Source organism: Strongylocentrotus purpuratus, unplaced genomic scaffold (assembly GCF_000002235.5).
Source record: "Strongylocentrotus purpuratus isolate Spur 01 unplaced genomic scaffold, Spur_5.0 spur5_scaffold_20, whole genome shotgun sequence".
NCBI classification, from domain to species: domain Eukaryota; kingdom Metazoa; phylum Echinodermata; class Echinoidea; order Camarodonta; family Strongylocentrotidae; genus Strongylocentrotus; species Strongylocentrotus purpuratus.
Window position 1 is genome coordinate 38,847,071 of NW_022145606.1, and position 27,180 is coordinate 38,874,250.

At 38.6% G+C, this 27,180-nt stretch overlaps 1 protein-coding gene and 2 long non-coding RNA genes across 4 annotated transcripts; all 3 read right to left on the reverse strand.

Moving 5' to 3' along the window:
* Positions 1-484: 484 nt before the first annotated feature.
* LOC115927552 lies at positions 485-1,452 on the reverse strand. Its single transcript, XR_004065730.1, has 3 exons — positions 1,370-1,452; positions 958-989; positions 485-551 (listed from the first exon to the last, which is right to left on the reverse strand). It is a non-coding gene; the product is annotated as an uncharacterized LOC115927552 (long non-coding RNA).
* A 4,799-nt stretch (positions 1,453-6,251) lies between these two features.
* LOC582791 (serine/threonine-protein phosphatase 6 regulatory ankyrin repeat subunit C-like) lies at positions 6,252-13,971 on the reverse strand. Its single transcript, XM_030993929.1, has 3 exons — positions 10,566-13,971; positions 8,964-9,722; positions 6,252-6,469 (listed from the first exon to the last, which is right to left on the reverse strand). Exons 1-3 carry the CDS (start codon positions 13,969-13,971, stop codon positions 6,252-6,254), a joined length of 4,383 nt encoding a protein of 1,460 aa, XP_030849789.1.
* Positions 13,972-22,018: 8,047 nt separating this feature from the next.
* On the reverse strand, positions 22,019-24,022 carry LOC115927444. 2 transcript variants are annotated; one of them, XR_004065640.1, is made up of 2 exons: positions 23,048-24,022; positions 22,019-22,722 (listed from the first exon to the last, which is right to left on the reverse strand). It is a non-coding gene; the product is annotated as an uncharacterized LOC115927444 (long non-coding RNA). The 2 variants fall into 2 exon arrangements; XR_004065639.1 differs by having other exon boundaries at positions 23,079-24,019.
* Positions 24,023-27,180: the final 3,158 nt, after the last annotated feature.

Consider the following 27,180-nt stretch of genomic DNA (forward strand, 5'->3'; position numbering starts at 1 on the left):
AAGATGATAACAAATGGACATTCGATGAATGCAAAATCTATGAATAGGTGAATGAGGAATGTATGTAAAATAATCATGAATGGTTGCAGCGCATCTCTTATTTTGATAAAAAATATATATTTGTCAATTTACATTTTCACTACACCAACTATGGAAGCCGCTTGTATTTAACGTAGCAAAGTTCGAAAATTAGTATTTTGTGTACAATTAACCTGATGTTGATTCAGTTTGTTTCCAGATAATGTCAGCATCACCATCGGTTGACTCCAGAAATGTTGCGGCATGAGGAAGACTTAACGTTATAGGCTGGTTCTGAGAATAGCGCCACTGTGCAGGGAAAGTGATGCCAATGCCATGGCCTGTAAGAAACTCTCCCTCTCGGATAGGTGGGGCATCATCAGTAACCAGAGCTAAAGATACATCGTGGTAAGAGCCAGCCTGCAATGTCCTTGGTGGAATCGACATTGTGACGCAACAACTATCCAGATGTAGGGTCCCGCCTTCACACCCAATACTACGATGTGTTTCAGTAGATCTTGCAATCGGCAGATCTATATGTTTACGGAAAAGAGGACAAGTTAATAAGAAACACTGAATGTTAAAATGTGATGATAGCATGATGATTAGTCATTACATATCACACAAATGGAAAGCTTGAAGCGCACATCGTCTTATCAACGCTATACGGATGATAAGTAAACAAATCGTCGAATCTATTTTGATGGCAGAATTACGCCGCCCTATCTACCTTTCTCATACCAAAAGGGGATAATCTATTCTATAATATGTATTTAGGATTAACAAAGCCAAAGTACAGCAAACGTGACTATTGGCCGTGTTTAAATATTTGTATGTTTGTGGTATGCATAAAACATATCATTTTCATAAATTGATCTTTGTAAGAATAACAATCTTATTAAGAAGTAAAACCCGACAAAATACAGATGCAATACGTACCACGGAATGTATGAACATCATCTTCGGATAAGCTGCAAAAAGGAACATAACATAATTATGTTGTATGAGTCTATTTATAATTGTGATGTACAACTACCCATACGTCCATGTTTTACTCCGTAGTATATCGTGTGTTATATTACAATCACGTATGGGCACTGTTGTTATTATTTTGACTTAAATGTCAGGATGCGCAATTATAATTGTTTAGGGACTGATGTTTACAGCAAAATGAAAGAGCTAGTAGACAAAACTGATGAACAATTAATTACATCGAATCTTTCAGAGGAGACATACAATAATTATATTTAATTACGCAGATAATTTACTTAAGTTTCTTCATTACTTTTTTAATAATTTAAACTTGAATCATATTTAAAAGAGCCTGGTTAAGCCATTATTATTTTCTCACCTCCGGAATACCATTTGCCTAATACGCTCCTCTCTGGCATACTGTATCGGGGTAAAACCGTATTTATCCTTGATGTCGACCTTGGATCCTTCATTTATAAGGAATTGTATCAAAGCCTCCGCGGGGAATATGTCATCATCATCACTCTCTTGTTGTATCTATTTTGTTAATAAAATGGTAAAAGAACTAGATTATTGTCAGTATAAACAACCAAACAAAAATAGACTGTCTAGATTGAATGCCTTTTCTACATTTCAACCAGTTTTTAACATTTACGAGAACAAGGAATAAGAGCATTATATTTGTATTAAGTTTATACTTGCAACAATCTATTCACATGGCACTATCGACTTACAATATGAAATCATGATGATGATAATAATGGTAGTGATAACGGTAATAATAATGATAATGATAGGCCTAATACTACTACTACTGCTACTACTACTATTACTACTACTACTAATATAGAATCAAGATATATATACTAAATGCACTGAGCAACCCCCCCCCCCCCGCACCTTCGTTCGATGCCCCCTCCCACACATTCACCATAGTTTTCCTGCATCAAAATGGTGTAAAGATCGTTGAAAGTGTATATTCAATAAAATAAACGGAGAGTGTATGCATTTTATGAATTCCATATTAACAAATATTCATAAAGTTCATTATCAAGGACTTTGTCCTTCCCTATTCAGACATTCGGATAATAAAAAGGTAAAGAAATCACGCGCGTGCGCACACACATGTGTGTGCGTGTGCGTGTTTTTGTGCGTGTGTGTGTGTGTGTTAGTGTGTGTGTGCGTGTGTGTGTCGATTAGAAAGACTAACAGTCCTCACTAAGAGAGAAACTAAAACAAGAAATACGTAACCTGTTTCAAAGCTGTCGTCACTTCAACCTGTCTTTTCTTACAGTGGCATAGTCTGATGGCATCATGTAAGGGCGTCTGGCCATCGTGTGACTGATGATTTAAACCAGCACCTAGTGATATCAACTTTTCAATGATTGATGTTAGCCCGCTTACAGTAGCAAGGTGAACGGGTGTTAGACCATCACTGTCGCTGTGATGTATAGATGATTTATCCTGTGAAAAAGAAAAAGAAATAATTGATGGAACTTAAATATTGTCACTCGATAGTGATGTACCTTTTATGAATTTGGATTTAGTTTATATAATCATATATACATTTATATATACCTGATATGTTGAGCGCTATCCATACAAAGATAGAAGACATACAAATAAAAACTCTGTTGTTGAACATTCATTATTATCATTATCATTATATAATAATGCGATATACATTTACTATTGGCTTGTTATAACCTTATAAAAGAGATGATACTTATTTAGGATTACTATCGGCAGGCCTAACAGCAGAACTGTACAGGGTAACAAGAACATGTTGATAAAGAGTAAAAAGTGGAGGTAGTGGGTGGGATAGTATGGGAGACGATGGTACTGATGGTAATGCATCAGCTATATGACAGAAGTCATACGAATAAACATAACAAGCTGAATAAGTAAAAGCTACATGTACCTTATCAAGAAGAACCCGTGCAGTATCGGCATTCCCAGAGCTTAGTGCAATACTTATTGGTGACTGGCCTCTCCTAGAAAGTTTCGTGCTCATAATTGATTTCCGGTCCAGTAAATCCTTCATTACTGATTCATTCCCACTTTATCAAAACAAGAAAACATATTGTATATATATATATATATTCACTACATATGTCCTTCAAATGACGCTGCACTTTCAGCGTCATTAGACGGACATGTGTAGTGAACAAATTAGTCATTAAGCAGACAAGGTTATTAGCAGGACAGTTTTGTGTCCTGTTAACGATTGAACAATAGAAGTAGTGCCCTCAACGTACGTTTGCAGGCAGAGGAAACCTAAAGTCATCCCAAAAAACAATAGGTTTAATCATTAGTCACTGGTTTAATTAGTAATATTGTTTTTTAATTTAGGGTTAGGGTTAGGGTAATATACCGGTTTATATGATATCCGGTTAATGCACCATGTAGGGTGATATATAGTTGTCCTGTTAATACAAGATGTAGGGTTATACCGTGTGAGTCAAAAAAAAGTTTACACCTAGAAAATTGTTAATTATTTTAAAAATCATGTATGAACAGTAAAGTTTTGTACATCTTATGAAAGAGTCTTTTATCCCAAATCATTTGGTATCATTTTTGTATGGTATTTTTTCACGCTTGGATGAACATGAGGCATTGTTTGCGAGGGTGCAAAAATCGACTTGCGCCAAAGTTATCATGCCTACAGCATGTATTATGTTGGGATTAGCGGAGTGGGAGAATGAATTGAATGTATCAAATGAAATGCATTGGATATGCTTTTTGCAGAAGCAAATTCACACACACACACACACGCACACATGTACGTTGATATTTGATATTTGATATGTGTGGCATCAATAATTTTGTTAGGGATGTTATTTAGATCTGCAAAGACCGAATTAATACCCAAATCCCAATTGTTTTATTCAAACATCACACAAGCAACTTTGGCGCAAATCGATTTTTTGCACTCTCGCAAACAATGCCTCCTGTTCATCCAAGCGTGAACACATACCACACAAAAATGATACCAAATGATTTGGGATAAAACACTCTTTCATAAGATGTATAATCATTTACTGTTCATAGATGATTTTTTAAATAATTAGCAATTTTCTAGGTGTAAACTTTTTTTTGACTCACACTGTATATACTTATATGTATAACTAAAATTTGGAATCTCAGACCGCTTCATCGTTTTTTATGAATAATAATAACTTAATAATAACTTTTACTTATAGAGCGCTTTTCATTAGACATTTATATCAAAGCGCTTTACAATATTAATACAAATAAAACTAAACTGAGTAATGACAAGAAAACAAATATGAAGTGAAATTATGAAACTTAAGATAACAAGGTAAGGTAACAATTTAAGAACTAAGTAACAATTTAAGAACGAGGTAACAATTTAAGAACTAGGTAACAATTTAAGAACTATGTTGAGTATCCATTTTCCATTAGGTAGGTTTTTTAAAATTTTGATCTAAACAAAGTAATATCTGAGATGGAACGAATGGAGGCTGGGAGAGAGTTCCACAAACGTGGAGCAGAGCATGAAAAGGACCTATCACCAAAGTATTTTTTTTTTTGCTTTGTTAACGGTCAAGAGAGTTTGATTTGCAGAACGAAGGGGCCTATTGGGTGTGTATAATTGAATCAGTTCAGAAAGATAATTTGGGGCATGACCATGTAGAGACTTGAAGGTTAAAAGAAGAACTTTGAACTGGACGCGAAATTGAATGGGGAGCCAATGCAACTGTTTAAGGGTTGGTGTAATATGGTCATGTTTTTTGGTAAGAGACACTAGACGTGCTGCAGAGTTCTGGATTCTTTGTAGCTTGGCCATATCTTTTTCCGGAATTCCATGGAGCAGGCTATTACAACTGTCAAGGAGTGAACTGATAAATGCGTGGACGAGGATTTCAGTGGATGACTTGGAAAGGAATTTACGAATTTTACCAATTTTTCTCAGGGCGAAGGATGCTTTACGACAAATACTATTGACATGTGGGCGCATTGAAAGGTTTTGATCAAACGTAACACCTAAGTTAACAACTGTTTTGGAGGAATTTACAGAACCATTTGTTATTTGAATTGGAGGGAGTTCTATTGTATTTCTTCTTCGGTGAGAAAACAGGTGTAGCACTTCCATCTTGTTGTCGTTCAAGAGCAGAAAGTTTTTAGTCAACCAGGAGCGAATGGCATGTAGACAATCTTCCAGTTTATGTAACATTTGAGGAATTTGTCCAGACTTAACAGTAACATATAGTTGGGTGTCGTCGGCATATGTCATCGAGGAGAAACCGTGGGAATGAATGATGTCCTCTAAAGGTGTCGTATAACATGTAACAAGTACAGGGCCGACGACGGAACCTTGTGGCACCCCCCAGCTAAGCAGAGTAGGATCGGATCGCGAGCCATCGATGATCACTTGTTGATATCGTCCAGTGATGTAAGATTCAAACCACTTGGTAGCAGTTCCAGAGACGCCAAAACGTGTTTCCAACCTGGATATAAGAACACGGTGATCGACCGTGTCGAAAGCTGATGTTAAGTCTAACAGTATGAGAATCTCATCATCTCCAGTATCCAAAGCACGAAGTATATCGTCTTGGACTCGAAGCAACGCAGTTTCCACGCTGTGATTTTTACGATAGGCAGACTGTCGGGATGCGAGAAGGGAATTTGCAGTAAGGTATTCAGTAAATTGATTTGAGACTACTCGTTCTACTACCTTGCCCAAAAATGGCAAATTTGAGATTGGTCTAAAGTTTCTCAAATTTTCTGCATCCAAAGATGGTCGTTTGAGGGTGGGATGAATCAAAACAGACTTGAGTGCTGAAGGGAAAACTCCACATTCTAGCGAGTCGTTGGTTATGTCCGTGATGGCCGGAACCAGAAGCTCTATACATTGGCTAAGAATGGGTGCTGGTAGGGGATCTAAGTCACATGATTTCATTTTATGTGACTTGATGATCTTCAGTACATCTGCTTGGGAAACTGGCGCAAACTTATCAAGACGATGGTCACTGACTTCCATTTCAGCGATGTTGGAAGAGGAAGAAAATGAAGACCTCAATAGAAAAAAAAAAAAAACGTTGAGAACTTCTGAGTGATTTCAGCACTGGACTGATGTGAGGGCAGTGATTTAGGAGGCTTTTCAGCTGTCATCCTGTCAATCACATTAAACAGTTGTTTGCTGTTGCTAGTGGATATGAGTTCGTGGAGATGCTGACTCCTAAAGTTATTGACTAGCTGGTTATATTCTCTCGTTGCTTTCTTCAGGTCGTCAGATGCTACTGTTGTAGATGAGCACCTGGTCTTTTCCACCGCCTTTCCTTTGCACGAAGAGCTTGTTTAGCCTTCCGGATTTCATGGTTGTACCAAGGAGCATAGGGACGCAGTTTCACTTTCCTTTGCTTGACTGGTGCGTGACGATCAAGATTTGACGCAAGAGAGTTATTGAAAACATCTACCTTCTGGTCAATGTCTATTTCTTCCAGGTTAACATTATCTGTTTATAATTAGTAACAGCTTGATTCTGAAATCATAGATGAAATTATATTTGGTCTGAGACTTACCTAACTGGCGAACTATGTTCACATCATGTTTTTTCCGGATTCAAAGTACATAACTTTTTTTCAATAAAAGGTGATGTAATTGGTTGTGTTTCATTCATTTGTAATCTACATGGCCGGTGCAACCGCTAATAAACCGACTCTTAAAATGGGATCCGAGGAAATAACATGTTAAAACCTATGTTAAGAAGACTAAAAACAGTTATTTGTTGTCATAAACATGATGAACGTTTTAAAAAAAAAAAAAATATTACTATTGAATCATAGTGATATTTATGATACAGTCAAGGAGAAAATTAGTAGTTCAATCAATATAGTTTACCTTGCTGCAGCATAATGCAGGGTTGTCCAACCTTCTGCATCTTCTTTTTCAATATCTACATTGTTTTCGAGTAGCAAACGTGCGCAGTCCAGGTGTCCTCCCATTGCGGCAACCATGAGTGGCGTGACACCTTTTAAGGTCTGTAAGAAAAATTATATCGGTACGCTGCCTTAAGTTGTCAGTAGGCCCATCAATATACATGTAATCCTACTCTAATTTCATCGATGAATAAACTTTCCCCTTCATAAGAGACAATTAGGAAGAATATTGACAGCATACTGACTGGGATTGTCATTGTGTTGATAGCAAATCTTTTTTAAGTTATACCACAAGTGTTGACAAATTACATTTTCGACATTAAGATTGACATGTTATCATAAGTATTGATGATATTTCTTGTTTTCACATATCTTCAGCACTGCTAGAAATCAAGTATTATTTCGGGAACATGAAATTTGAGAAGCTTTGTGCTTAATAAGGAGATACCTCACTTGTAAGATCTTATTAGTCAGTCCGAATCCCAAAGTATGTGCTAAATACCCACAACTTAGAACACTGTTTAATGTCCTCTCCGGTATCGGATTTGGTGTTTCATTTTTGGTATTTTGCTTTCGTCCAGAGCAACTGAAGCTTATTCAAAGGACTACATTGGTGTAGGTTGAAAATCAACGTAGAGTCCATCCCTTGTTAAAATAATATCTAAGCTTTTCAAACATCGGACATGTTTATTATAGGGATACATGTTGAAACTATAACCACTGCATTGGAGTGAATGCCATACATTTGTTGCACCTATTGATATTTTAATGGCTTGTAACTACTAAACGGTCGAGTAGCGGCGCGGATCGACGAACTGGCTGAAATTAGCCACCAATTTCTTGTTATGTTGTCTTCAAATGTTTGTCTCAATGTGAAAGTTAAAAACGCTTCCCTCTCTAAATTATTTTCCAGATTTCAGGGAATCGCATAATAAAGTAAAGATTTAAACTATACAATGACAAATTAAAGTCTTAAGGTTAAGAAGAGTTGAATATCGTTTATTTGTACTACTCCGACCCAATTTTAGTAAATTATTCATTGTTCTCATGGACTCCATATTTTCAGATAAATTCTGAATCTATAACTCCAATACCATAATTATTTTTCTACATGAATTTGTTATTATTCTTATTTCTACTGTTCCCAATCTTTTAACATCAAATTCATGACTCGACCTCAGACATGTTATTGAGACATTTATAAGATTGCAGGCATCCCCGGTCGTTTACCACTGAACAATTATCCTCATGCAACTACACCAAGGGCAATAATTCCTTGGACAATTACCTTCCAGTTACGTCTTTGGGGTAGTTGCCCGCGGCTACAGTTTAGTTTAAATTACATGAACATATTGGCCCGAATTCACAAAGAGGTTTAAATTGAACCCTTGGTTTAAACCCTCATTTACATATTACCCGTGGTTTAAAATTAGCGAACAGTAAGCGCAACACAGTCAGAGGTCCAATATTAGACACCCACGCTTAATTTGCGCTAATTTTAAACCACAGGTTATGTAAATGAAGGTTTAAACCATGGGTAAAATGTAAAACTCCTTTGTGAATTTGGGCCATTGAGTTTATGAGAAAAGTAACTCGTGGACTCAATAGTTACTTTCTAAAATTGTGTGGAAGAGGTTTAATAAAGGTATATTCAACTTTTTCTCAACCTTTAGATTTTATTCTTTCATTAGAATCCTCTAAATCCTTACTCGAGTATCTGAAAGCCTGAAATCGGGTTACTGAAACCGAGGAACCCAATTTTTACTATTTTCCACTGAGATAGCACACGTGAAGACACCAAACAACAAATTGGCGGTAAAATTCGGCCAACGCGAACCGCCTATTAAGTAAAATCAGTTTGAATAGAGCATAATACCTGAAGTCCCACTTCAAGAGCGCTGTGACTATTTCCTGATGTACCGCTAGCGTTGTTTCTCAAGAAATATTCTAAACATTCCAAATGACCACTATATCCTGTGAAATGAAAAACTGTCCAACCGAAATTATTACGTGCCGCGATATCTGCTCCTTTCGTAATGAGATATTTTATAATGTCAAGGTGGCCCCCACGAGAGGCAGCATGAAGTGGTAGATCACCATCAGTTGCTGGTTTCTTGACATCAGCTCCTGCATTTACTAGGCATTCAGCAACATCAAGATGGCCTTTCTGTGAAGCAGCATGTAAAGGTGAATAGCCATCGTTATCAACAGTATTTGGGTTCGCAGCTTGAGAAATTAGATAGTTTACAACGTCAACTGCACCTTTATCTGATGTTACATGAAGAGGTGTTGTGCCATTTTTGTTTGCTTTGTTTACATCAGCTCCTGCATTCACTAGACATTCAACAACGCGAAGATGACCCTTGCGTGAGGCAACGTACAGGGGTGTATCAACATTCTTTGCTGCTTTGTTCACATCAGCTCCTGCATTCACAAGACATTCAACAACATCAAGATCACCCTCAAGTGAGGCAATGCTCAGGGTTGTGTAATAATCTGAATAAACTGTATTCGGGTTCGCACCATTAGAAATGAGAAATTTTACGATGTCTACATGACCTTTATATGACGCCGTATAGAGAGGTGTTATGCCATTCTTTGGTGCTATGTTTACATCTCCTCCTGCATTTACTAGACATTTAACAACATCAAGATGGCCCTCAAGTGAGGCAACGCTCAGGGGTGTATAATTATCGTTATCAACCGAATTCGGGTTGGCCCCTTTAGAAATGAGACATTTTACAACGTCTACTGCACCAGTATCTGATGCAGCAAAAAGAGGTGTCATGCCATTCTTTGGTGCTATGTTTACATCTCCTCCTGCATTTACTAGACATTTAACAACATCAAGATGGCCCTCAATTGAGGCAACGCTCAGGGGTGTATAATTATCGTTATCAACCGAATTCGGGTTGGCCCCTTTAGAAATGAGACATTTTACAACGTCTACTGCACCAGTATCTGATGCAGCATAAAGAGGTGTCGCGCCATTTAGTTTTGCTTTATTTACATCAGCTCCTGCATTCACTAGACATTCAACAACATCAAGATGACCCTCTTGGGAGGCAACATACAGGGGTGCATAATCATCGTTTTCAACCGAATTCACGTTGGCCCCTTTAGAAATGAGAAATTTTACAACGTCTACTGCACCAGTATCTGATGCAGCAAAAAGAGGTGTCGCGCAATTTTGTTTTGCTTTATTTACATCAGCTCCTGCATTCACTAGACATTCAACAACATCAAAGTGTCCGTTTCGTGTCGCGTAGTAAAGAGGTGTAAAACCATCTCCATCACCAGTATTAACGTCCACTCCTTTACGTATGATATATTTAACAGCATCGATATAGCCATTGGTAGATGCGTGTAGGAGGGTAGTATCAGTACGTCCTAGATCTGCTTCCTTAGCCATGAGCAATTGTGCTATATCATGTTGATTATAACGTAATGCTATAGCTAGTGGTGCATAACCATCGTGTGATAATTTGTTTACATCTGCCCCTGCACTTACGAGACACTCAACAATATCAAGTTGACCTGTCTTTGAAGCAATATGAAGAAGTGTGTATTCATTATCATCAGTACAACATGTATTTAGGTCTGTACCTTTAGACATGAGGTATTTCACAACAAGTGTATGCCCCCCTTGCGTTGCTCCATGTAACGGTGTACCATGATGTCCTGATGCTTTGTTCACATCTGCTCCTTTATCCACTAGGCATTCAACTACCTTGAGATAGCCTCCTTGTGAAGCGGCGTAGAGGGGCGTGAGACCATCATGTCCGGATGCATTGTTCACATCTGCTCCTTTATTCGCGAGGCACTCAACTACCTCGAAATAGCCTCCTTGTGAAGAGGCGTAGAGGGGCGTGTATCTTTCATGCCCTGATGCTATGTTCAGATCTGCTCCTTTACTCACAAGGCACTCAACTACCTCGAGATAGCCTCCTTGTGAAGCAGCGTAGAGGGGCGTGTATCCGTCATGCCCTGATGCTATGTTCAGATCTGCTCCTTTACTCACAAGGCACTCAACAAGGTCGAGAAGGCCTTTCTCTGATGCAAGATAAAGAGGTGTGTTACCATCAATATCATACCTATCAAGGTCATCAACTTTACCGATGAGATATTTGACAACATCGAGGTAACCATTAAGAAACGCATGTCGAATTGCCGTTGTGCCGATGTCATCTCTGATCCCGATATCTGCCTTTCTAGTGATATAATAGTTTACAATGTCAAGGTGACCTTTAATCAATGCAGTATAGAGTGGTGCATGTCCGTTATTCGATGGTGTGTTGATATCTGCTCCTGCATCCACCAGACATTCAACAACCTGTAGAGAACCATTGTGTGAGGCAATAAACAAAGGTGTATAACCATTGTTATCAACCGAATTCGGGTTAGCCCCTTTAGCAATGAGATATTTTACAATGTCTACTTCACCATTATCTGACGCCACATGAAGAGGTGTCATGCCATTCTTTATTGCTTTGTTTACATCAGCTCTTGCATTAACTAGACATTCAACAACATCAATATTGCCCTTTTGTGATGCAATGTACAGGGGTGTATAACTATAGTTATCAACCGAATTCGGGTTGGCCCCTTTAGAAATGAGACATTTTACAATGTCTACTGTACCATTAGATGATGCCGCATAAAGAGGTGTCGCGCCATTCGTTGCTGCTTTCTTGACATCAGCTCCTGCATTTACTAGATATCTAACAGCATCAAGATGACCCTCTTGTGAGGCAATGTACAGTGGTGTATAACCATCGTTTTCAACACAATTCGGGTTGGCGCCTTTAGAAATTAGATATTTTACAATGTCTACATGACCTTTATATGACGCCGTGTAGAGAGATTTCTCGCCATTCTTTGCTGCTTTTTTGACATCAGCTCCTGCATTCACCAGACATTTAACAACATCGATTTGTCCGTTTCGTGTCGCGTAATGGAGGGATGTAAAACCATATCCATCGCCAGTATAAACGTCAACTCCTTTACGTATGATATACTTTACAGCATCGATATTACCCTTGGAAGTTGCATTTTGGAGGAGAGTATTGCAATTATCAGTATGTCCCAGATCTGCTTCCTTTGCCATGAGAAATTCTGCTATTTCCCGTTGTTCATAACGTAATGCTATGGCTAGTGGTGCATAACCATCGTGTGATACCTTGTTTACATCTGCTCCTGCATTTACGAGACACTCAACAATATCAAGGTGACCTGTCTTTGAAGCAATATGAAGAAGGGTATAGTTATTATCATCAGCACAACATGTATTTAGATCTGCCTCTTTAGATATGAGGTATGTCACAACTAGTATATGTTCCCCTTCCGTTGCTCCACGTAACGGTGTACCATGATGTCCTGATGCTTTGTTCACATTTGCTCCTTTATTCACGAGGCATTCAACTACCCCGAGATAGCCTCCTTGTGAAGCGGCGTAGAGGGGCGTGAGACCATCATGTCCTGATGCTTTGTTCACATCTGCTCCTTTATTCACGAGGCACTCAACTACCCCGAGATAGCCTCCTTGTGAAGCGGCGTAGAGGGGCGTGAGACCATCATGTCCTGATGCTTTGTTCACATCTGCTCCTTTATTCACGAGGCACTCAACTACCCCGAGATAGCCTTCTTGTGAAGCGGCGTAGAGAGGCGTAGGACCATCATGTCCCGATGCTTTGTTCACATCTGCTACTTTATTCACGAGGCACTCAACTACCTCGAGATATCCTCCTTGTGAAGCGGCGTAGAGGGGCGTGAGACCATCATGTCCTGATGCTTTGTTCACATTTGCTCCTTTATTCGCGATGCACTCAACAAGGTCGAAAAGGCCTGTCTTTGATGCAAGATAAAGAGGTGTGTTACCATCAACATCACACCTATCAAGGTCATCAACTTTACCGATGAGATATTTTAAAACATCGTGATACCCATAAATAAACGCATGACGAATTGCGTTTGTGCAGATGTCATCTCTGATCCCAATATCTGCCGATGTAAGGATAAAATATTTTACAATGTCAAGGTGACCTTTAATCAATGCAGTATAGAGAGGTGCGTGTCCGTTATTGGATGATTTGTTGACATTTGCTCCTGCATCCACCAGACATTCAACAACTTGGAGATGACCATTCTGTGACGCGTGATGTAGTGGTGTCAAACAATCATTATCACCCAAATCGTAGTTTACCCCTTTAGTTATGATATACCTTACAACGTCGGTGTATCCCTCTGATGATGCTTTCGAAAGCACAAGTGGACCGACGTCATTGATGTTGCCAATATCTGCTTCATTAACTATGAGAAACTCCACAATGCCCTGATTTCCCTCTTTTAATGCGGTTGACAGCGGAGTGTAACCGTTATGAGATGCTTCATTTATATCAGCTCCTGCATTCACCAGACATTCAACAACATGAAGGTGACCCTCTCTTGATGCAGCGTGAAGTGGTGTGTACTTGTTGTTGTCATCCATGTTGATATTTGCACCTTCAGTTAAGAGATACTTAACTACATCGAGATGACCACAGGAAGCCGCAGTACTAAGAGAAGTTTTACCTTCACATCCCTTTAATGTCATGTCTGCTCCTTGAGTTATGAGATATTTCACCACAGCAAGACGACCCTGTCTTGCTGAAGTATAAAGGGGTGTAGAACCATCACATGAAAATTTGTTTATATCTGCTCCAGATTTTACTAAACATTCTACAACACCAACATGGTCTTCCTCCGAAGCAAGATGGAGAGGTGTATAGCCATTGTTATTGCCAATATTGGTATCTGCTCCTTCCCCGATGAGATATTGAGCAACATTCTGGCGACCACTCCGAGACGCATAGTGAAGAGGGGCGTCGCCACTTCTACTTTTCTTTTCTATATCCGCCCCCAAATCAGTCATATATTTCACGAGGTTAATATGTCCTTCTTCTGAAGCGATGTGGAGGGGTGTCTTTCCATCGGAATCCACACTGCGTAGCATTACTAGCTTAGTATCACCTGTCTCGTCTTCCAGAATAGACCTTGTCTTTACAAGATCACCGTCCTTCACCGCTGTAGAAAGCGCCATGTTCATTCTGTCTTCTCTATCGGTATGTGTATTCTCTCTCGCTATCTGTTTAATAACAAAGAAGGAAAGCAATGAAACTCAATATTTAGATTTAAATGAACCAGGACAATACAGGATGTACAAAGATGAATGAAACATACTCTTGGGAGGGGGGGGGGTCACTAAGATCCTAAGTCGAACTTCACTCTAAATAAGACTGAAACGTTATCGAGCGCGACTTGTAGCCTTAAATTAAAATATATTCAAAAGCAATAATTCAAGTATTTTAGAATTTGTATAAATTCCACGTCAAGAACATGAAATCTCTTTGATAATAGAAAATATGAACGATTTGAATCAACATTTTATGCCTTTTAAAATAATTGTTACAAATTATTTTCATAGATGCCAATGGCTTTCCATAATTGTTAAGTCCAACTTAGAGATAAGTTCAACTTACGATCTTTGTGAAACACTTCCCTGGATTTCAAAGAGATGATAGTGACAAAGTCGAAGAATAACAATGAATACAGACGTAAGAAAGATTTTAGTCTTGCACTTTGTCCTATTGGAAATCAACGTAATCAAGATATTTTGAAACCACTAAAGACACGAAAAAGAAGTCTTTCTGAATGTTATAATTTTCATCATTCGTCGTCTTGATTTTGCTTCATTTTATGAGGTTTCACAAAACGCGATCATCCTTTCTGGTGACATACATGTTTGCTTGAAAAAGTCTTCATCCGCTTTGTAATCCATTTATTTATCTTAAAAAGCCGTCTACGGTATCATACACTACATTTGATTTCGTTGCCCTTCATCCTAACGTAATATCGAATATTTAGGCAAACATCTGAGTAAGGGGGTGGGGCCATATCACTTTTTGGCCCATGAACAAATACTACTCATACGTGTGAGAATTGCTATATACAGAACATGTTCACTGTACCTGTATATTGTTTTTACCCAAAATGCGCATCCTGTAAAAAGACATCAATTCATAATGGATAACTTGAAATGACTCATCCATCACATAACCTGATTTTTTTTTCTGTGTGTGGCATGATAACATATATAATTTGTTTAATCAAGAAAAAGTGTTTGAATTGAGGGATTTATGTTGTGTAAAAGAAACTGTGAAATACAATTAGTTTTTATAACCCCATATTCTGAATAAGTCACACTCATATGTGGGGTGCAGCATTTATATTTCAGATAAAAAGAGAATGTTGCCCTTTTCTACACTTTGATAGCCTAGAGTATCTGTTTGTAATAGAAAACACCATCACTTTCCTCATTATCTTGGTGTTTTGTCTCTTATTCTTCTCTCTTCATGTTTGGAATGGTGCTGTGGATGCTAAGGAAGTAGAAGCTCCAGAATTATGGATATAGTGTGGGCTATCATGGGTGTTTAAAGACTTAAGGAACAGATAATTGAAAGCGGGTTTTCGTGTTGGAGTGGGTATACATCAGGGATCAGTAGTGCATCCACTACTGTTGTCTACTGAGATTGATGTTTTATTAGAGTCAGTAAAGAAAGATGTTTTATTAAACAAGTTGTATGCAAGTGACTTCATTTTGATGGCTAAACCAATGCACCAGCTGGAGAGGGATTTTACAAACTGGAAGAATTTATTAGTGCAGGGGCCTTAAAGTCAACACTTGAAAGACAAAGGTGATGAAAGCACGTGGCGGGGCAATATCAGTGGAATAAAACATTATAGATGATTGTAGTGTATGTGGTTATAGCAAGTGATGAGGAACCCTATCAGATGCATGTCATGTACAAGTGGGTTTATGCAAGATTAGCTGGACTAGTGAAACCTTCCAACAAAATGGCTGATTGCAAGAAATGCAGAGAGATTAGTAATGGAGTAATGTGGAGCAAGAACGGATGTTGAGAAGATTGATACTACTTGTTATCTTAGGTATACAATTAACGTCAGTGGGGGATGTGAGATTCCATTGGCAAGAAGATGCAGATTGGGTGGATGAAGTTTAACGAATTGACCTCGATCTTAGCTGGTATAAGGTTAACGATGAGAATACGAGGCAAGATATATAAGGCTTGTGTTAGAAAAGTGACGATATGTGGTTCAGAAGCCTTGGAAGTAGAGACAGTAGAATAGCTACCACACTGAAGACGTGTGGCGTGGAAACACAAGTTAGTTCATGGAAATGTGGGATCTGGAAGAAACTGACTTGGAAATGGTACAGAAAAGTGAATTGAGATGGATGGGTCATGTGTAAAGAAGGGAAGCTAATGCATCTGTGACCAAAGCATGGGATCAGGAAGTGGGCGTCAAACGAGGGAAAGGGATACCTCAACTTTCATGGAGAAATGTGATAAAGAAAGAAAGCAGTAAGGTTGGAGGTTGTCAAGGCAAGAAGAAGTGGAGAGTGGGAGTGTCATCATGGCGCGAAAGTCAGCAACCCGTTGTAGAAGGGACAATGCTGACTTTTCTTTTTTTTCGGAATTGGAACCTCTTTTTCATTTTCTGAAACATTAATCACATTTCAAACCTTATGAATATCAAACCTTTCAGAATAATGAACCTTTTGAAAAACGACATGTCAAAGCATAGTATGCTGCAAATCGATCATGTATGTCTGATTCACTATCTTTATTGTCAAGGCTCACCTCTTTTCAGCTTGGTCAAAATATCAGAAAGAAACCAACCCTAATTTCCTTATTTCCTTCACTATATATCTTACGAGTGTAATTAATGCAAATGTTATGAGAAGATTTTCTGAGTCGAAATTCAGTAATGTTTGAGTTATGTCCACACTTCTCAGCATGTAATAGTAACGTTAGTTTGCTACTCCACTGGACGTATACGGATGAACGGAATAACTTTTGCGCGAATGGCATACCACGTTTCGGACCCTTTAGCTTTCATGAAAATCACATCCACGTTGTGGAATCGATCAGAAAAGGTTGATAATCTAGCCTATAAGTATTGGCGTGTACTGCAAGGGTCTGGAATCATCAAAATGATAAGAAATTTGGCCCAGTCTTGACAAAGTTACAAGCACTGTAAACTGAAAGATGTATATGGGACTACCCCCACACGTGCACGACACGTGTGTTATATCTATCAGGTCCAAATAGATATACAAATTTACCAAATATATCAATTAGTAGGCGGTTTCTGGGCAAAATTTGTATGATCACGTATTAGTAATAACATATTCTTTCACATGATTGGTAATAAGAGCTTCCATTTCTTTTTTTGAGGGGGGCGTTTCCAAAACAGGTCTTTACCTTTAAGGAAAAGGTTTGAGAACCCCTGCTCTACAATACTGATATTATTGTTGTTATTAATGCGTAATCATGATAAGTCAACTGCAGGTAATAGATGACACAGACTAGAAACGCTTTGTTAATGAACGGTTTAGAAATTAGTGAAAAGTTGGCTTTGATTTATGGTTCATATATGCTCAAAGAACTTGAGTCATGCTTTTGATATTTTGTGTAAGGAACCCGTTTCATATGAAAATGAAACTATTATATCAGGGGATTTGCTTTTTATGGTAGCCGGGCAACCTGACAATTGAATACATATCTCTTGCCTAGTGAGACGGAAAAGGCATTATGTATATTGCAAATCATACATGTAGCATGTGAGTATGAGAGGAGTACTTATGGTACTGGATAGTGTATTAGAGAGGGTGTGCATGGGCATGAAAGATAGTGTATAATGGAGGGTATGCATGTGCATGAAAGATGGTGTACCATATACCTATTGTAATGAAAGCATGTCCAGGCATAGCCCCACCCCTCTCTTGCTCTCTCTCTCTCTCTTTCCCCTATCTCTCTTTCACCCATATCTCTCTTTTAATCTCCATTTCTTTTTCTTGCTTTCTCTCTATCTCACTCTCCTCGTTCTCTCTTTATCTCCCCCTCTCTCTCTTTCTCTCTCTCTCTCTCTCATTCTATCTTTCATGCCCATACCAACCCTCTCAAATGTATGATTTGCAATATAGCGAATATGAAGAACTACAGCTATTAAATGAAATCTGCCTAAGTATGGTAAAAAGAAGAAAAACAAGAGATTTTATGGCATTATGTCATTAGGGCATCAATTCTAATTTGCACGATTTAGGAGAGGTTCTGTTTGCTTTATGATTTGCTATATCTGACGAGAACCCATATTGAGGGGCTTTGCATGTGCACAGAAAACCAGACAACTGAATACGTATCTCGTGCCCAATGAGATGGAGAAAGCTGTATGTTGTGAATCATATATTTGGCATGGTAGGGGTAACAGAGTGTCTTTCAGAAGGGGGAGGGGGAGGGGCACCAACCTAATGGGGCATTGCCTGGAAAAGAAGGGGAACCTATAGGGGATACTCTCAAAGCGTAAAATTAAAAATGTGAGATCATGAAGATTGTCTAATTACAATTGCTTCAACACCATACTTTGCTGTTGTGTGTGACGGTCTGAAAAATGTCTCTCAATCATTTATATTGGAGCACATGTTAGGGACATTATAACACGTGTATTGTTTCTGGGGACATGAGGGGTAATAATAATGTCTTGTTATAGCACGTATGGTAATTATTTTCAGCCTTTTTTGTATAGCTTGAATGACATTTGGAAATGGAAATGCATTTGCCTTGAGTTTGAAAACTCCTACATTCTCTAAACCTTTATATTCTTGAGCGAAGGGTGATTGATTACCTTGGTGAGGAAAATACTGGTTAACGCCATCTATGTCTTTTTTTGGACAACTGCACGTAAACGATTGGACTTGTTTAACAGGGTCAGTGCGCGCTAAAGTAAATCAGCGCGCTAGCGTTCGCGAAACAGACCGAAGTTTTCTTCAGGCTTTGGTTTCGTGCATGTTACACGCACATGCATGCTGCGGTCGTGTCGTCCGTAATCGTATTGTACCCGAGTAGGGCCATGGGAAAGAAACATAGTCTCGTCATGACACACTCCCTTTAAGTTCAAAAGGGCATGGGGTGATAGGTTGGAAGATACAACAGTCGAATAGAATATGTGTAAAAATGAACACATCTACTAGAGAAGATGCACTTTTCAAGAAGGAAAAATTGGCACTTATAAAAAGGTAAAAGGGGCATTTATTACAAAGGAAAAGAGCATATGTCGACGTCAATGTTAAAAGGGCACCTATCATATCTGAATAGGGGCACTTAATTAAAAAAGGCACTTATCTGAATTAAAAAGTGGCAGATTTGGGGTACTTGGAATGGTGAGGAAGGGGCTCTGAGCCCCTCTTGTCCACCCTCTTCACCCTCAAACCACTATGTTATTAGGTGTGGAGTAAAGACACTCAAGTATACTTTCCGCTTGAATAATGGTGAATTGGACCAGTGTAATAGGCATAAATATGACAAGAGCATCTCCAGATTTAAAAACCTCCCAAAACTTCTGATCCTCTATTTATAATCTTGTTGATGAATATCATTACAAATTTGGAGTCCTGGTTTGTGAGAATTATATTCTTCTTTTTACAAACTAAGATTGAATTGATAATAGCTCAAGCAATACTGTTAGTGATAATGCCGATTATGATAATACAGAATGCCCCCTCATCGCTTGTAAATTTCATTATTTCACATGTCTTGCATCATCAAATAAAATGTTTCATTTAACTCTTAAGCTGCCACCCATACAATGCACCCAGTGCCACAGTGCTAATCCATATTGTGCCAGCCACAAATCTCCTGTGTGCCAAGTTAATTTTAAGGTTAGTTCAAGTGCGTGTTATTTAAATCTTTACAAAAACAAATCGCTGAATTACTCGAGAAAATCCAATCTGACTGTTGTATACAAAGACGCGTAATCCAAAGCCGATAATCTGATGCACGCGATGGTACTTTCAATAGCGCTGCAAAAGCACTCAGCACGGTGCGCGCTAGCGTGCACAAAGCAGACAAACAGTAGCTCGCTAGCATGAACGGAGCAATCAATCGATAGCGCGCTCGCGTGCACAGAGCACTATAACAATAGCGCGCTAGCAGTCTCATGGCAGGATATGAGTTAAGACTTATCATTACTGATTCACATACATATCATTGTCTTTGAAGATCATCTTCGAGCAATCTATCTCTATATTTTACCTCATCTGTTTGTTTGTTCCTCTTCCTTCATGTCTCCCTTCGGTCCACCCTTTTTTTGTTGGGGGGGGGGGGCATTCGATTGAGGGAGACAATCCTCCTGCAGCTACACACCACTGTGAGAGGCTATGTATCACTCATTGGCCCGAATTCACAAAGGAGGTTTAGATTTAACCCAGGCTAAATCTAACCCTGGGTTATTTAGCCCAGGCTAAATCTAACCCACGGTTTAAACCTCGCTCGGTATTCACAAAGCGTGGGTTAAATAACCCATGGTCTAAATCTAACCCACGGTTTAACCCACGGTTTAAGCATGCCTAAGAGAGTAAAAAAATAAACTGAGCATGCGCAGAATTGAAGCATTGAACTGAGCATGCGCGCTCAGTACACTTGGTTACTCCACCTAGTTCACCGTCGTCTGCTAAGTCCAGATTCAGTTGTATTTGGGCTATTACTCTTCGCCTACAAGTAGAGACTGAAAACCAACCGATTCTAAGTTGAGATAAGACTTTAAACCACTATTCACATACTAAAACAGTTCTCTGACAGATGTCCTCAAAATATTACCGAATTTCGCATAAATTACCTCAATAATTCCTCACTATCGTTGTTAATTTATGGCCTATAATCGTCCGACATAATTATGATCAGCTGGGCATCACAACACACTAAACATCGACAGTTTTCGTGGAAGAGTCCAGTCAGTCCACAAAAAACTTCTGTAAACGACCCTTATACCAGAGTGAAAATTTTCTATGATGTAGTGTTCATTTTAGAGCTATATGATCACATTTTCGTTGATTGTTATGATGATTTTAGAGCGTAGGTCACACTTTAATAATAAAATAAATAATAGTGTGTTCTTGTATAGCGCTCATGTCAGTCAGATTTGACCCTCCTGGCGCTCCAGATTATTACCCTGGCTTTAGTTTAGCAATTAATCAATCCGAAGTAAGAGTAGACTCGTGTTATATATAGCGTAGACTCCGTAGAGGCAGCGAAAGCGATCGATGACGTTTAGTCCAGTATGTGTTGATGATGTAGAAAGAAAGGGCTGAAAGGTTACGAAAAATACTATCTGATAGAAAATACTGGCATTAATGCATAAAATGCATAGATGTATTGAGAAAAAAAACCCGGGCTTACTGGTCATATAAAATAGGAGGACAGCAAAAACAAGGCAGTCTTGACATGTGATAAAGAATTATTAGGCCTAATTCGGGGGGGGGGGGGTGGGGAGGGGACATTGATTGTTTTCTTAGGGGATGGGAGTTTTTTTTGAGGGGGGGGGTTAATTTTGTTCTTAATTTTTCATAGGGGGGAGGGGGCATTAATTGTTTCCTTAGGGGGTGGGGCTTTACTGGGGGTGGGGGTAATTTTGTTTTTAATTTTTCTTAGGGGGGGGCATTAATTTTTTTCTGAATTTGTTTATTTGCTGTATTAATTCTTTTCTTAGGGGAGCGTTCATTTTTTTTTCTTAATTTTTCTGCTTTATTGAATTTCTCAAGGGAATAGTGATTTAAACAAAAAGAAAAGAACTTTTTTGTAAATTTCGTCTCTACTTCTCACTCTTTCACCTTCCTTGTTTTTGTTTGTTGTCTCTCTTTTTTCACCAGCTCTCCACCCCACCTCTCTCAAATATCTTTTTATTTCGTTAGAACTCCATTTTTTTAAATCCCTCTCGTACCCCTTTTCTTTCTCTTTTTTCTCCACCTCTCTCTCTCTCACACATACCCTTTCTCCTTCTTTCTTCATCTCTCTCTTTATCTTTTGCTCTCTCTCTCTGGGTGTTTGGATTTAGCGAAACATACCGAATCCATTTTAATTCATGGTGTGTACTGGGTAATTATAAGTAATAGATAACAGCAAATGTATATTAATAATTAAACAAGATAAACAAAGTAGGTCATTCACTTGTAAAACGTTTACCTCCTAACTTAATGATTTCACGAGAAAAACCACACCATCAAACAAGAGAAATTTATATTTAAATATTGACGATTTAATATGGATAATCAAAACAAGTATTCAAGGTTATTGACGAAGACAATGTTGAAGTCGATGATGATGTCAGTGATGATAATGATGACAGCAATGTTGTCGGTGGTGATGGTGATGAAGCAGTCAAATAACAATTTCAGTGATGATGTTGATGATGATGAAGATGATGACGATTTCCCTTTCAAAGTGGTTGGTACCTTTTGCAAAAATGTTTTTGGGAGGAACTATATCAACCATTAGATTTCAAATCATACGGTCTAATTGTTTCAGACCACAGTACTGCATGGGTGTACGTTTCGTTCAGAGAAACTAAAGGGTGAACCAATTCCATATCGGTCATTTAATTAATCGGATTAAAAGTAAATGGGGAGCATCTCCAAAAAAAGGGAAAATTTTCATTTCATTAATAGAGTATCTGTTCTTACTATTAATAAAATACAGGGCTTGATCTCCACCAGGACTCCTGATGTAGACATGAGTCCTATCAATTGCACCTAGAAAACCTGGCAACCTGCAGTATTGGTAGAACTGCTGCTGTGTTGCTTCTACTTCTTCTCTTGATGTTGGGAACTTCATGAATTGTTTCCTTCTTCTTGCAAACGCTTCTGACACGTCTTTGATGACTCTGCATACAGAAGACTGTGAAAGTTGTGCCTCATCACCATGCATCTTTTGGAATGACCCTGTAAAAAAAAAAATCCTTTTAGTGAAATATCAACTAGTACAATTTCTTACAAGTTACATGGCCAGATCAAATTCTCAAACTGAGAAATGTTTAATGTCCTTAAAATTGTAGAATAGATCTTTTATTAAATCAGGGCTGTCAACCCTCTTGCATTTAGAGGGAGTCTCACGCCACCACGCCCTTCCTCCCGCTTTGATGTAGAATCTCCCGGTTTATGAAAAAACCTCCCGCAAAACATTGTAACCGCAATTTTACCCTTTTACTTTTTCGCTCAGCCCAGATTAAATAGAAATTTACTAAATACTAAATAAGGTAATACTCACCAACAGCATAGAATCGTAGTGCTGTCACTACCTGTATAGGTATTGGGTCGTTTCTGTCTGTCGTCCTCCTCAGCTCTTCATCCACCAAGTTGATGAGGTAGAACGCTGTCTCTTTGGAAAACCAGTACCTGGTCCGAAATGACTCATCATCATACACTTCAAAAGGGTTCATGGGTCACGAAGGCCTCTCTGAGGTCTGCCTATCAACTCTCTGTTCCGATCAAGCTGGCGGAGATGGTGAATATATTTAGCCATGCTGTCTCTGTCACAACAAAATAGAAAAAAGTGAATTAAAATTAGAACATGAAATGAAAAAATATCATTCATTGTTTATCAAATAAATCCTATGATATTACATGTTTTGCATTCTTTGTATTGTAGACAATCTGATTTTGAATAGCTTTTGCAAACTCTAAAAAAAATATTAACGATACTTTGATTGCAAAAGAAATGAGTGCTATTGATTCATACTATTGGGTAATTAGGAAAGATGATGTCACTGAACCTCCATAAGAACGTAGGGGCCAATTCCTGTCATGTTTTGTTAAAAATCTACTCATGCTTGATAAAATGTGAAATTAGATAGGGACTACATGTACATGTAAATTAGCATTAGATGTCCCATGTGAAAGGTTGAATTTGACTAAGATTACATGTAGATTAGGAAGAACACACATTGATTTATTGGCTATTTGCTTGCACAGATTTTAAACTTGCTTCAAAATTCAAGTACAACAATGTATTGATGTAGACTCTAGGCCTAGACATGATCATGATGTAGTATAAATTTGTAGGAGTCGAGTGTAGAGACATTCGACAGTCAGTACTAGAGTCTAGTCTAGATCTAGATCTAGATGGGCCTAAAGACAAAGTACCTCTCATTCAGCTCAGACTTGTGCTCGAACTCAGTGACGGTGAGACACACAAACACTCAACTTCTCAAGACACAACAAACCATCGGGGCGGGCTGGGCATGAATTTATGAAAAGTAGGTTTAGAAAGGTCTAGAGTCTAGACCACATATAGACTAGATTCTAGATCTAGAGCCTGAGGTCTATACCGGTAAACCCTACGGCCTAGGTCTACTAGTTCTAGATCTAGAAAGTCTAGAGTACTAGACTAGACCTTTACTGGACCTAGACTAGATCTAGGTCTAGAGTGTAGACCCTAGGTCTATTTTGAAAAATATTTTTATTTTTTTCCATTTCAATTTCTAAATCTAAAATAGACCTAGGGTCTAGACTAGATCTAGATCTAGGTCTAGATTCTAGACCTCTAGATCTAGATCTGCATCTTTTACAATAATTTACAAAATACTTTTAATAAATTCATGCCATGGTTTGGCGTGCTTTGACTAATTTCAGCTCAGACTTGTGCTCGAACTCAGTGACGGTGAGACACACAAACACTCAACTTCTCAAGACACAACAAACCATCGGGGCGGGCTGGGCATGAATTTATGAAAAGTAGGTTTAGAAAGGTCTAGAGTCTAGACCACATAGATCTAGACTAGATTCTAGATCTAGAGCCTGAGGTCTATACCGGTAAACCCTACGGCCTAGGTCTACTAGTTCTAGATCTAGAAAGTCTAGAGTACTAGACTAGACCTAGATCTAGACTGGACCTAGACTAGATCTAGGTCTAGACCCTAGGTCTATTTTGAAAAATATTTTTATTTTTTTCCATTTCAATTTCTAAATCTAGAATAGACCTAGACTCTAGGGTCTAGACTAGATCTAGATCTAGGTCTAGATTCTAGAGTAGACCTCTAGATCTAGATCTAGATCTGCATCTTTTACAATAATTTACAAAATACTTTTAATAAATTCATGCCATGGTTTGGCGTGCTTTGACTAATTTCTTGAGACTGAGGACTAACGTTAGATCAAGATCAGAGATAGATCTAACTAGTCTAGAACTTCTAGGCCTAGATCTATCATCTAGCCTAGGCCCACGTCGTGTTTGCTTGTCTCACTGCCACTGACTTCGAGCTCAAGCTCAGGTCTTATTCAGTCAGTACTGAGTGTCAGTGTAGGCCTAGTAGTACTAGAGACTAGTCTAGATCTAGGTCTAGACCAGGCCTCTGTATAGGTAGGCCTAGACTAGACTAGTAAAATCCATCAGCGTGGAAGAATTTTCATTTTCATTTTTCGTTCTCCTCCGTTAGTCAGATGAGTAGCAGCATCAGCAAAGCAGAAAATACAAATGGAACTGTCGCTACCCCCCCCCCCCCCCCCCCGAGGCCAGGAATGTCTCAAATGTCATGATTAACATATTTTTCTTCCCGAATCACACAATTGTGTGATGTTATAACTAATTTCGTATTGTTAGCTGGCACATTCGCAGTTATTGCGAAATTGCCTTGCCTCGCAGGATTACATAAACAACACAACACAAATACACACGCATGGGTCCGAGCTGCGTTAGGTTCTGCGACAATGTTCGCAAAGGCTGTGCAACTTACGATGAAGATTATTATTCATGCACTTTTTACGCACATAAATCATGTTCAATTGGGCTTCCATTGTAGCAGAACTGAGAATATGGTACAAATATGTTGTGAATAACTAAAAATACTTACAATGTAGGCTATCAAAGTTGAAAAAACAGCAACTTTGTGAAGGTCTATTCACTTTGTTTCACTAAAAATTTTTGTCAACAAAATTTGTACGATCGTCTGCGCTAAAAAGCCAAAGCTCGCTGGTATGACGTCATATGACGCGTTAAACCGTGGGTTAGATTTAGTCCGCTGTTTTAAACCACCCTTCTGAGCAGGTTAAAAATATGACGTAATATGACGCGATTTAGCCTGGGTTAAATCTAAACTTCCTTTGTGAATACCAAAATAATGACCCATGGTCTAAAGCTCGGGGTTATGACGTATTATGACGCGATTTAGCCTGGGTTAAATCTAAACCTCCTTTGTGAATTCGGGCCATTATGTACAAGTGAATAATGTGCGAGAATTGAATACTCACCAAAATTCCTAGACATGTTTCCTTTTTACTTTCTCACTTCGCACACTCACACTATTGCCTTCATTCCACCCTGAACAGCTACCAACCAAGCTTTTCAGGGTGCAACAAATTCAAGTTTCAAGATTCTCTATTATTACGCCACAATGCTTGATCTCCAGAATGGTGTGTGGGACTTTTAAGAGAGTTTTGATCGACTGTGAAATTTCGATCGTTTGTCCAGGGGTCCTGTCTCTATACAAACAGTGCACCAGAATCGAGAGAATGATTTTCCCTTTTTCCAGCTAGGTTTATCGGTAGATGCCAGTCAGCCAGTATTTCTACCAATTATCATCTAATAAAAGAGGGTGTGAGATTTCCCTCCCTGTGGACAGAAGTGCATATACACCCCTATCCTTCTTCCTCGCATTCCCATGTTCTTCATTTCACGACCTCCCCTCCCCATATAGCATATTAACTTAATTCGGTGTTTTATCAAATTTTCATAAAAGCACAAAATGTGATACAAATGTTTATATTTGATTATGACCACTGGATATTGAGCCATTTCAATTATAGCCTTGAGGAGTAAAGTAATTTTGATTGATGAGGTGAATGCACTTCTTTAAAATGAACAGAATGGTTGACACTCATTCATTGGACGTATGCGAATGACCTGGAGAAACTTTTGCGCGAATGGCATCCAATGTTTCGGACCTTTTAGCCTACATGGAAATCACATCCGTGATCCGTACCGTCAATGAAAAGGTTTTAGAACCACGGCTCTACGCTTGCAATATCATTAATGGTATAAGAGCATACTCATGATATTCAGGTAACAGATGACACTGACTAGAATCTGTTTGTTATTGAACGGGTTAGAAATAAAGAAAATGAACTCCACAATATGTAATTCGGAAGATTAATATAAAGAAAAAGGGTTTGGCTTTTATTGATGGTTCATAAGGTTTAAAGAGCTAGAGTCGTGCGTTTGTTACTTTTTGTATTAGGGGCCCGTTCCATATGAAAATGAAACTATTATATGAGGCGAATTGCCTTTAATGGTAGCCAGGCAACCAGACAATTGAATACATATCTCTTGTCAAGTGAGACGGAGAAGGCATTGTGTTCATTGCAAATCAGACATTTGGCATGGGAATGTTAGAGGAGTATTTATGA